The sequence below is a fragment of the Leptonychotes weddellii genome, chromosome 3 (genome assembly GCF_054177405.1).
Source record: "Leptonychotes weddellii isolate Sample4059 chromosome 3, ASM5417740v2, whole genome shotgun sequence".
Lineage (NCBI taxonomy): Eukaryota > Metazoa > Chordata > Mammalia > Carnivora > Phocidae > Leptonychotes > Leptonychotes weddellii.
In genome coordinates, this window is record NC_138371.1 from 59651610 (window position 1) to 59664149 (window position 12540).

At 35.9% G+C, this 12540-nt stretch overlaps 1 protein-coding gene across 1 annotated transcript in view; it reads left to right on the forward strand.

Annotated features, from left to right (window-relative positions):
• SCN9A (sodium voltage-gated channel alpha subunit 9) overlaps positions 1–12540 on the forward strand; it is a gene marked incomplete at its 5' end in the record, with an annotated part of 81526 nt that overhangs the window by 36257 nt on the left and 32729 nt on the right. Inside the window, 2 exons of the mRNA XM_081815474.1 lie at positions 3280–3344; positions 8227–8347. Of these exons, the coding sequence (XP_081671600.1) occupies positions 3280–3344; positions 8227–8347 (186 nt within the window). The remainder of the gene's footprint in view (positions 1–3279; positions 3345–8226; positions 8348–12540) is intronic.

A 12540-nucleotide genomic window follows, 5' to 3' on the forward strand; every position in this document is an offset into this window, starting at 1 on the left:
ATGGGATCGATTCTTTGATTTCTCTTTTTGCTGCTCCATTATTGGAGTAGAGAAATATAACAGCTTTCTATACATTGATTTTGTATCCTGCAATTTTACTGAATTTGTATATCAGTTCTAGAAACTTTTTGGTGGAGTCTTTTGGGTTTTGTACAGAGTATCATGTCATCTACGAATAGTGAAAGTTTGACTTCTTCCTTGCCAGTTTGGATGCCTGTTACTTCTTTTTGTTGTCTGATTGCTAGGGCTAGGACTCCCAGAACTATGTTAAATAACAATGGTGAGAGTGGACATCCCTGTCTTCTTCTTGACTATAGCTCTGTTTTTCCCCATTGAGGATGATATTACCTGTGGGTCTTTCATATATGGCCTTTATGATATTGAGGTATGTTCCCTGTATCCCTACTCTGTTGAGTATTTTTATCAAATGCTTTTTCTGCCTCTGTTGAGAAGATTATATGGCTTTTATCCTCTTTTATTAATGTAGTGTATCACATTGATTTATTTGCAAATATTGAATCATCCTTGCAGCCCAGGAATAAATCCTACCTGATTGTGTGAATGATTCTTTTAATGTAATGTTGGATTCGATTTGCTAGTATCTTGTTGAGAATTTTTGCATTCATATTCATCAGGGATATTGGCCTGTAATTCTCCTTTTTAGTGGGCTCTTTGTCTGGTTTTGGAATCAAAGTAATGCTGGCCTTGTAGAATGAGTTCAGATGGTTTCCTTCCATTTCTACTTTTTGGAACAGTTTGAGAAGAATAGGTATTAACTCTTCTTTAAATGTTTGGTAGAATTCCCCTGGGAAGCCATCTGGCCCTGAACTTTTGTTGGGAGATTTTTGATTATTGATGTGATTTCTTTGGTGGTTATCAGACTGTTCAAATTTTCTATTTCTTTCTGTTTCAGTTTTCACAGTTTATTTTTCTAGGAATTCATCCATTTCTTCCAGATTGCCCAATTTGTTGACATACAATTTTTCATAATGTTCTCTTATAATTAATTGTATGTATTTCTGTGGTGTTGGTTGTAATCTCTCCTCTCTCATTTGTGGTTTTATTTATTTGCATCCTTTCTCTTTTCTTTTTGATAGTCTGGCTAGGGGTTCATCAATTTTATTAATTCTTTCAAAGAACCAGCTCCCAGTTTCATTGATCTGTTCTTCTGGGGTTTTGTTTGTTTGTTTGTTTCTATTTCACTTATTTCTGCTCTAATCTTTATTATTTCCCTTCTGCTGGCTTTAGGTTTTATTTGCTGTTCCTTTTCTAGCTCCTTTAGGATAAGGTTAGGTTGTGCATATGAGACTTTTCTTGCTTCTTGAGTTAGGCCTGTATTGCTATATACTTTCCTCTTACGACTGCCTTGGCTGCATCCCAAAGATTTTGGAATGTCATGTTGTCATTTTCATTTGCTTCCATGTATTTTTAAATTTCTTCTTTAATTTCCTGGTTAACCCATTCATTCTTTAATAAGATGTTCTTTAACCTCCATGTATTTGTGGTCTTTCCAAATTTTTTCTTGTGGTTGACTTCAAGTTTCATAGCACTGTGGTCTGAAAATATGCATGGTATGATCTCAGTCTTTTCATACTTATTGAGGCCTGATTTGTGACCTAGTGTGTGATCTGTTCTGGAGAATGTTCCATGTGCACTCGAAAAGAATGTGTATTCTGCTTTAGAATATTCTGAATATATCTCTTAAGTCCATCTGGTCCAGTGTGTCATTCAAAGCTAATGTTTCCTTGTTGATTTCTGCTTAGATGATCTGTCCATTGCTGCGAGTGGGGTATTAAAGTCCCCTACTATTATTGTATTGCTATCAGTGAGTTTCTTTATGTTTGTTATTGTTTTATATATTTGGGTGCTCCCAAGTTGGGGGCATAAATATTTACAATTGTTAGATCCTCTTGTTGGATAGACCCCTTTATTATGATATAGTCCCCTTCTTCATCTCTTGTTACAGTCTTTGGTTTAAAATCTAGTTTGTCTGATATATGTATGGCTACTTGACATTCTTTTGACATTCATTAGCATAATAAGTGGTTCTCCATCCCCTCACTTTCAATCTGCAGGTGTCTTTAGGTCTAAAATGGGTCTGTTATAGGCAGCATATAGATGGGTCTTGTTTTGTTTTCTTTTTTTTTTTATCCATTCTGATACCCTGTGACTTTTGATTCAATCATTTAGTCCATTTATACTCAGAATCATTATAGGTATATGTGAATTTAGTACCATTGTATTATCTGTTAGGTTGTTGTTTCTTGAGATTTTCTCTATTCCTTTCTAGTCTTTGTCAATTTTGGTCTTTCCCACTCAAAGGGTCCCCTTTAATATTTCTTTTAGGGCTGGTTTAGTGATCACAAACTCCTTTAGTTTTTGTTTGTCTGGGAAACTCTATCTCTCCTTCTGTTCTGAATGATAGCCTTGCTGGATAAAGTATTCTTGGCTACATATTTTTCCCATTCAGCACATTGAATCTATCATGATACTCCCTTCTGGCCTGTCAAGTTTCTGTGGTTAGGTCTGCTGCTAACCTTATTTGTCTTCCCTTAAAAGTTAGGGATTTCATTTCCATTGCTGCTTTAGGATTTTTTCCTTATCTCTGTATTTTACAAATTTTACTGTGATATGTCTTGGTGTTGGCCTGCTTTTGTTGATTTTGATGGGAGTTCTCTGTGCCTTCCGCATTTGACGTCTGTTTCCTTCCCCAGATTAGGGAAGTTTTCAGCTACAATTTGCTCAAATATACCTTCTCCCTTTTTCCCCATCTTCTTTATCTGGGACTCCTATGATGTGAATGTTATTATACTTTATGGAGTCACTGAGTTCCCTAAGTCTACATTTGTGATCCAATATTTGTCTTTCCCTCTTATTTTAAACTGCATTATTTTCAATAATTTTATTTTCTGTATCACTTATTTGTTCCTCTGCCTCTTCCATCCTTGTCATCCTTACATCCAGTTAGTTTGCATCTCCGTTATAGCATTTTTTAAAATTTTGGCCTGACTAGTTTTTAGGTCTTTTATCTCTGCACGAAGGGACTCCCTGATGTCTTCTATGCTTTTCTCAAGCCCAGCTAGTATCCTTATGATTGTTGTTTTAAAATCTGTGTCTGTCTTCTGTGTATTAGTAAAGCTTCTTATGTTTCCTGCTCCTGAGAGTAATGGCTTTATGAAAAAGAGATCATATACTGTCCAGGGTCTGGCACTTTAGGAAGTGTTTCTGTTGTATGCTGTGTGCACTCTGCTGCTCTGTTTTGGCTGTTCTTTCCCTCAGGTCAGTCTTCTGCAGAGTTACTTCCTGCCTGCAGTGGGGTGTGTTTGGATCTTGTCCAGTGTGTGGTGAGTTTTAAATTGGTGTGCTCTCGTCTGCTTGTTAAAAGAGGCCAGATCCTCTTTCCAATAGAGCCAAAGCTCTGCAGCACTTTATGGTCAGTAGACTTGGTGCATGCAGGGATTTGTGCTGGTCTTCTGGGAGAGGGGCCCACTGCTCTGGTTCTCAGGCACACTTAACCCTAGTAAAGAGGCACCTGCAGAGCACAGGGTGGGCAGAGGTTGATGTAAGTGGTTCAGGCCTCCACTGTTGGTGTTGTTATGCTCTCTAAAGTCAGTGCATGCTGATGGGCAGGGGCGAAAAATGGCTCATCCTGCACGGGGCATTCCTGCCCACTGCTGTCCAGGAAGCCCTCACAGAAGAGTGAACAATCTCCCCTTATGTGTCCTAGGCTTCCCTCAGATCCCTGGCTTCACCCTGTTTGTATCCATGCTGCCTTTCCTCCCAGCAATGCAGTGCACCTGTGTTTTATCTAAGACACGTTGGCTGAGTTTCAAAACTCCAAACTTAAGGGACCTGGTGTAGCACAGACCTGAGCTGGTCCTCTGGGGGAAGGGTCTCACTATGCTGGGGCTGGTGCCAGTTTGTCTCAGATGGGCGGTCACACTAACACACAGGAGACTGGAGTTTAGTGTAAAGCACAGCAAAAACCCAGCCTCCAGGTTAGCTCCCCTCAGCAGGTGTCTCTGCCCCTATGCTAAGGAATGGGAGCACAATGACATCCACTGGCTCTTTTTCCCCCTGGAGGTCATGCTACCTTTCCCAGATGCACACTAAGAAGGGGAAACTGTCTCTTCCAGTGCATCCCAGGGGATCCTCCAATCATGCCATGTGCTCCCGGGTTCCTATCCTTCTTCTCCACAGGAGCACTGCTGTGCCCACCAGACTCCACACTGACCACAGTACAGACTTCTAAAACTCTGGTTTTTGAGCTCCACTGGTTGTAAAATCTCACGACAATCAACCCTTCTTGTTTTCCTAGTCACTGGTTTTGGGGAAGTGTTTTTCTTGTGCAGTCCCCTGTGCACTGCTCTCTCTCTCCCTCTGTTTTTCTGTCCGCTCTCTGTGATCAAGGCTCCCTCCCCTCTGCAGCACCTGTGATTCTTCTCTCCCCAAATCACATCTCCATACCTCCTACTTTTCACGTTGTGGTCTCCTCTCTCCCTCTAGTTGTGCAGTTTGTTCTCTCAGTCTTCATATCAATTTCCTGGGTGTTCAGAATGATTTGCTATTTATCTAGCTGTGTTCAAGGGACAAGGCAAACATAAGGTCCTACTACTCCACCATCTTAACCTGATCGTATATTCAGTAGTTGAAAGGGGCTTCTTAGATAGCTATCATTTATAATCAAGATTAGAATGTTTCAAAACTACTTCAGTGTTTTATGGATACACATTAAAGAATATGGAAAGATATATATATATATGTATGTGTGTGTGTGTGTATACATATACATACATACTGTGTATATAGTAGGTACCTCAAGGTGATAGAATTAGGGAGTGAGTGGAAAGGACTTTTGTTTTTTACCATATATATATATATTTTTTTTAAGATTTTATTTATTTATTTGAGAGAGAGAATGAGAGACAGAGAGCATGAGAGGGAGGAGGGTCAGAGGGAGAAGCAGACTCCCTGCCGAGCAGAGAGCCTGATGCGGGACTCAATCCTGGGACTCCAGGATCATGACCTGAGCCGAAGGCAGTCGCTAAACCAACTGAGCCACCCAGGTGCCCCTACCATATATTATTTATACATTTAAAATTTTTGAATCAAGTGTATAGATTTTGCCTAAAAGAAACAAAGACAAAATTTTAGAAAGCACCTACAGGCAATATCATATTATTCAATAAAAAAGCAGGAATGCTGTCTATGGCATATTCTTATTCCTAATGCTAATGAGTTTAGGTCTATGATCCTATGTTTACAGCCTATATAAGGTTAAAAAAAAATTAGGCTGTCAAAGGTAAAAAAAAAAATATCTTTGCTGCCATATAATAGACAAAAAGTATATTTCACTTTTCATTAAAAATAAAATCATGCAAAAATTACAAAATAGCATATTTGTAATATTGAAAGGGAAATTTTTTACACTAAAGTATTAATTTCACTGGTCTTAGTGTACTATAATAATTCTTCAATTTTCAATGTTACAAGAAAGGAAACTAAATTACAAATGATTGAGTTTATAGATATGAAAATAATCATATAATTTATTTTGTAAAATGATTCTAATGATTGACATGATCTTCTCTGGGTACTAAGCAAGAAAATAAGAAAATTCAATAGTTAAATATAGCAACACCTGCTATGAGAATAAAATGCATTTCCCTTTAAGAGAAAGTTTTTATTACAGATGTTAGCCTTTCTACTTAAAAGCATCCTTTTGGACCCTGTTAAAGAAACTTCCACTTTAGTAAATATTAAATTTAAAGGATGAATAGATTAGAACTGAACTGTCTACATCACTAGGGCATGCACATAAATGTTTAATATTACATACAGTCCTAAAATAGCTACTTTGTCAATACTTCATGCATCCCCAGGAAAACACAGAATTCCTAAAAACATTTTAACTTGAATTTCTAAAAAGCCATAGCAATTTGGCTTATGATACAAACTATAGTTCATATTAAATATTTTGATAATGTCTGTCCTCATGAGGAATTATCTTGAATAACTGTCATTTATGATATAAAATTTGAGCCAAACTCTGAATTTAATTGACAAAAAATTGCCATAAAAGCTATGAAAATAAAAGGTTTCAGAAATGACAAAATATACTTTATATAATCATCTTAATTTTATTTGCTTACAAATTAACTTGGCATATCTTCTTTGTTAGTGCTCAGTGAGAAAACCAAATACTGAGGTTGAAGATGTTTTCATTAATTTAGACTGAGTAGGCATTCTGCAAATTAGAATCATTTTATTTAAAAATTGTTGCCACCTTAGAGGAAACCATGAGAACTATTTGCTAGTTGTCAGTATTTTGGCTACTAGCAGGAAAGTGCTTTGCATTCTTTCTCTCAGCTGTTTCTCCCACTGCTTTGCCTCAAAATCCAGGGCAATAACCCTTTTTTCACATTTGAAGGTCTTGGTCTCATCGCCACAGAATCATAGTACGTTGTCTTTCAGTTCCCTGGTGACAGTCCACATGCAGCTGAGAAGTCAAGAACTGAGGGCATCAAATAACTGTAGTCTTTTAAAAGATAACATACTCAAAATTAGTTTTTGTGGTAATTGGCACAGTAGGGCCCATTAGTAATTATACATTTCCCCATTGTTTCTTGGAGTAATGTATATTTTAAAACCTTAAATATATTCAGTCTTATAATTAATTTCTATTTCCTTTACTTTCAAGTCATTTTAGATGAATTCAATCAAATGATATTTCATAGGGATACTGTTCATAACTGATACTATTATAAAACTCTTTGACCTGGTGGGAATAATGCCCCAATGTCAATAAATTATGAGTATTAGAGTATTCATAATTCTTTACTCTCACTATAAAGAACTTTGCTTACATCGTTCCTTACGTACAATAATGTATCAATGCCTTTTTTTTACTGATGTCGAATAATGTGTGTTGATAATAGCACTGAGAATGTGGTACCCGTAAAGAACACGTTTAGCTTCCCAGTAAATCTCTAAAAATTAATATTTTAGATTAGGCCTATGATATTAATGCAAATTAATAGATTAAGGAATCAATTTAATGGAAATGAGTATTTCCTTACTTTTAGCACTTGTATTTGTGGAACTATTCTAAAAAAATAGTAAAACTGTAATCTTAATAAGGGAAGCATGTGCTGTAATAACTACTAGTTTCAATATTCACATGTCGTTTAGCAAATGAGAATGAAAAATGAACTCTTCCATTGATGTGCTGCTCTACCCCTTATAAAGCAATATTAGGAAAAATTGACAGAGTTTTGCTACAATTGCTGTATGTATTTTTTCTAAAAATTTCTGTGTATGTGTATGTTTGTAAACATCATGTTTGATCATAAATTTCTGGGCAGGAAAAGCTTGTGTTATGATCAACTATATGATCATAATGACAATGAATTCATTCCTGTCATGTGTGAGTCTGCCATGTTTAATTTCATTGTATCTTTGTTTCAGAGTTTGCATGTGGTACTCACTTTGGTAGCCACTGTTTTTTGACAGTATAAATAATACTTTATGATCTTTTCAACTATATCCTGAAATTTTATACTAAAATGAGTGGTGTTGGATGAAATAATTACTATGGTCTTCGGCATTTTGATTCCAATATAATATCTGACTTTTTTTGTCTTGATCAAAAGCCTTCTATCTATATCATCCTGGTACATATTCTTAAATCCAAGAGATAATAGAACAAATAAGTTTGGATTTCATTTGACACTAATTTCTTTCTTTTTTTTTTTTAATTTTAAGTATCAACAAGCTTTTCTGCCAACTGTCAGATATGATCTTTCAAGTATCAGGCATTGGCAGTTTGGCACTTGTATTATTTCTACTAGGGTCTTGGTTATCTGAATATAATAATTATTGGTGTACACAAATTTATATTAAACATAAAACAATAAAAATGTGGCCAATACTGTGCAAATATTATAGTTTACAAAAAATACCTTATGCTAATTCTGTCTAAATACTTACTTGTTAGCATACTAAAAATAATAAAATTTATTTTTCACAGGATGTGTAGATAGAAAGATCAAGCATAGATGTAAGGTTACCTGACCTCAATATATGTTTATACGTTTTTATGGCCATCATACTGTTAATCTTTTTTCATAACACTTTGCATGACTTTGATTATTGAATATGGCTTGAATATAAGATTTAAATGACCCCTAAATGAACTGTCTGGTGGGGTGGTGAATTTCTTTTTAGAGATTGAATCGGTCGAGTTCCTCTGAGTGCAGCACAGTTGATAACCCTCTGCCAGGAGAAGGAGAAGAAGCGGAGGCTGAACCTGTAAATTCAGATGAGCCAGAGGCCTGTTTTACAGATGGTAAGAGAAAAATCAAGACGTTCGTTAGCCATCCATTTATTGGTATTTGGGGTTTTATCTTATATCCATATCTAGAGCTCGGACATCTATTTCTGTGTTATTTGACTCTTAAGTCATTATCTTTACCCCTACCTCACATTTGAATTCCAGATATGCCTATAATTCCCCGTTGGTCATCTCCACTGGTTGCCTTAAAATATGTCAAGTATAATAAGTTTAAAACAAACTTTAGTGAGTTCTCCCCCATAAAATCCACAGCTTCTTGTGGTCTTTATCTCATTTAGTGACATCATGATCTACCCTGCCTCTCAAGCTAAAGACTTTTGAGTCAGCCCTGACCTCTTCCTTTCTAGCCCCACATTGATTACAGAAATCACAAGTTGATCAGAAACTCTGGACAGGGTCTACCTCCTCCCAGGGATTCTGATGCACACTAGAAGCTGAGAACCATTGGTCTATAGGATAAAACCTGAAGTCCTTAACATAGCATGTAAAACCCTTCACACCTCAGTCTATTCTTTTCTAACAGTACCTCCTTTGATTACTTTTCACTTCCTGACTTACTGAACTTACTACTTCTGGAATGTTTCAGCGATTTTATTCAAAGTAGTAACTTTGAACTTGAACTATGGAAGTGTACAGCATTTTCTAATCGAATATGGTGTCATTCAAGTAAAAACACAAACCTATACTAGAGTTGCAGTATAATATAATAACATAGACCACAAATTTTGAAGCCTGGTAAACATGAGTTCTGAGTGGTCTACTTCTAACTCTCTGAGACCTTGAGCACATTTTGAAAATCTTGTATCTCAGATACCTCATCTATAAAATAGGTATAACAGCCCCATCTGAATTATAGGGCTAGCAAGGAGATTAACCAAGATTACATAAATTAATTACCACAGTTCTTAACATCCTTCTTTTCCTTTTTTTTATTTTTAAAAATATTTTGTTAACAATTCTGTAGAGAAGCTATGATAGCATAGTGTTAATGCTAATGACTTACTATCTATTATTCTCAGCATCAGTATTTTTTGTAGAAATCATTGACTTGCGTTCATCCTCTATAATTTTTCTCAACCAGCCTCCTCTAGCACTCATGCCATAAGCAAAATGCCTGTCAAATAAAGATATCACCAAACTACAATGGGCGCATGAATTTTCTTTAAATACAAAGCTAAATTCCATTTTATGTGAGAAACAAACAAGTATAACAATGGGTAGAAATTTTGTGTTTGCTGTAATTAGTACCATGAGCAAAACACAGAGTTTCCTATAGAAGTGTTCATATTAAAGGCATTTAAGAATTTCATCAGGCGTTGCCTATTTCTCAATAAATTGATTAACACCATTAAATTTGTACAGATGCTACCAAGATTTCCTCTACCCATTTTATGAATGACCCTAACTTAAAACTCCAGGATAACTAGAAAGTTTATCAAGCAGATTATGACTTCAAATTAGAAAAGGGCTTTAGGAAAATTTAAACCTTCTACAGAAAGCATTAATGCTAAGCTATTTCATTCTGCAAGTGCTGTCTTATTGAGCTTAAACTACATAAAAAGTTTATGTTAGTCCTACAAAGCACTGATGCGAATATTTATGTGATTCCTTTGAGGTTATGCGTAACTTCTAAATTGAGTCTAGTGTTTAGGAGATATTATAAAAACACATTTTCAGATGTGTTTGGCCTTGACTGCTGAAAATTTACTGAGGACCAAAATTTATTTTCAGTTACACAAGGTAAATACATTCTGAAGAGCTAATGTACGCCAATGTGACTATACTTAACAATACTGTATTGTATACTTGAGATCTGCTGAGAGGGTAGATCTCAAATGTTCTCACCACACACACAGGGAAGAAATTGGTAACTGTGTGAGAAGACGGGCTGTTAATTAGCTTGATTGTGGTGATTATTTGATAATGTATACTTAATATCAAATTACCAATTTGTATACCTAAAACATATACAATTTTTAATTGTCAGTTATACCTCAGTAAAGCTGGGATGTGGAGGAAGAATGGGCAAAATCAACCTACAAAGATAGAAGTCAGGCCAGTAGCTACTTCTAGAGGGTACAGATTAGGAAAGGACATGGGGGTGCTTTCTGGGTGCTTAAAATGTTATATCATGAGTTATGTGACTATTATATGAGTATATCAATCTGTATCTTTATAATTGGTGTACTATACTAAATGTATGTTCTCCCTCAATAAAAATTTAAATCAACAAATACATATTTTTTTTGAAAAAAGACAAGAAAATTTATGAGGAAACACATCTGTGAGTCCCATCACTTTGAGCAGCTGTGCTCCACTGGGAACTTTATACTCACTGGACCTGCTGGGCTAAGAGGCTCAGCCTGATAAATCAAACAGGACAGCCAATTTGCTGAGCCTCTCACCATTTATCCACTTAATCATTCTTTCATCCAATTAATAAATAATCATTAAAGATCTTCTTATTTTAGGCCTAGGCCTGAGCACCGGAGAGAGATAGAGCAATGAAAAAAACACTGTCCCTTGCTCAAATACATATGTAAATATTTAGTAGGTCAGATAAGTGATACATGCTATGGAGAAGTGAAAAGAAAAGAGGAATATAATAGTTGAAGGGTAGGAACCTACTATCACATAAATAGAGTGGTCAGGAAGGCCTCTCCAAAAAGGTAGCATTTGATCAGAGACCTGAAGAAAATTGAAGTGGGCCATGCAAATGTATGAAGGAAGAGTATTTTAGGCAGCACAATATTTGAGGAAAGTCAAGGGGCCAGTATGGAGATTGAGAATGTTGGGAAGAGTGGTAGAAAGTGAGGTCAGAGATGTAGTAAAGGCCAGAACATAAGCACTTTTAAGGACATTATAAAGACCTCCTTTAAAAGTCTCACAACATGCCATCTTAAGAGTAAATGGGTGGATAGCAAGGACAGATGCTGGGTGAATTCTTGGATGTTCTGCAGTAATCCAGGTGAAAGTAAGAGATTCTGAGTAGCTTTTGAAATGAAAGCTAAAAGAATTTGCTGATAGATTGGATGTCGGTTCCAATGTGAAAATGTGAAAAAAGAGTCAACAACGATTCCAAATTTGGGGTCTCACACTGGGAGATGTCTTCCTCATAATGACTTCAAAATGATTGGGGTTGTCAGGATGGGAAATTGAGAACTCATTCACTTACATAGAAATGACTCTTACCAGTTTGTGATAGGTCTACAAGAGCTGAGCTAGAACCAATGCCAGTTTAGAGCAGCGTTTGGCCTCCAGAGATTTTTGTTACCTGAAAGGCAGCAGAATAATCATAGGGAGTGTGAGAGTTACATCAGAGGAGCTGTGTTTTCACTGAAGAACAAACACCAAAATGATTTGTTGTTCATTGTCTCACATCCGTTAATCCTTTTCAACTTCATAACTATCACTTTAGTAATTTTCATCATATTTCTCTTGCATCCTTTCCTCCTCCCTCTTATGCCAGGCCTTTCCTTAGTTCTGTTCCATTAGCTTTGTAATTCAAGATAGCGGGCTCCTTCTCTAGATCTGCCACTGTTCTTCACTAGCCTTACTTCTGCGTGTCATGACAACTTGACGTGACAGAACTCTGATTCTGCTTGGTTTTACATTATACTCCTTTTGGATTATACAATTAGTAAATTACAAAATCATGATTAAGTTATGAGAAGGATACTCTCTTTTCCATAAAATATGTATTTTCTGTTAATTTGGTAGAAGGAACCAACTCAACTTCCCCACAAAATGTTCTGAATCAATTTCCTATAAAATAACTAATAACTAATTGTAACTTTAAGAACACAATAACAACTCACTTGTGCCTACTTTTGTCTTTTTTTTTTAAAGAAAATGTGGACAAAACACTTGTTTTAAGAGATGTAGAAATTTTTTAAGAAGTTATAAAAAGACTCATTTTTCCTTACCAATTTTTACGTTAATTATACTGATTATGCTATTATATTTTTATTAATAGGTAGTCTGTCTTGGAAGAGGTTGATGTTGGTTAGTTTTTTTGTGCGGTGGGGGCTGGGAACACTGGTTTAACATGATGAAACACAGTATAGACTTTATGAAATGCTTCACGAGAACAAATTAGTGAAACCACCCAAAAGAAATAACTTTTACCCATGGGGACCCATTAAAATGCTTGAGAGGTTCTCTGTTATGTTTACATTTAATTAATA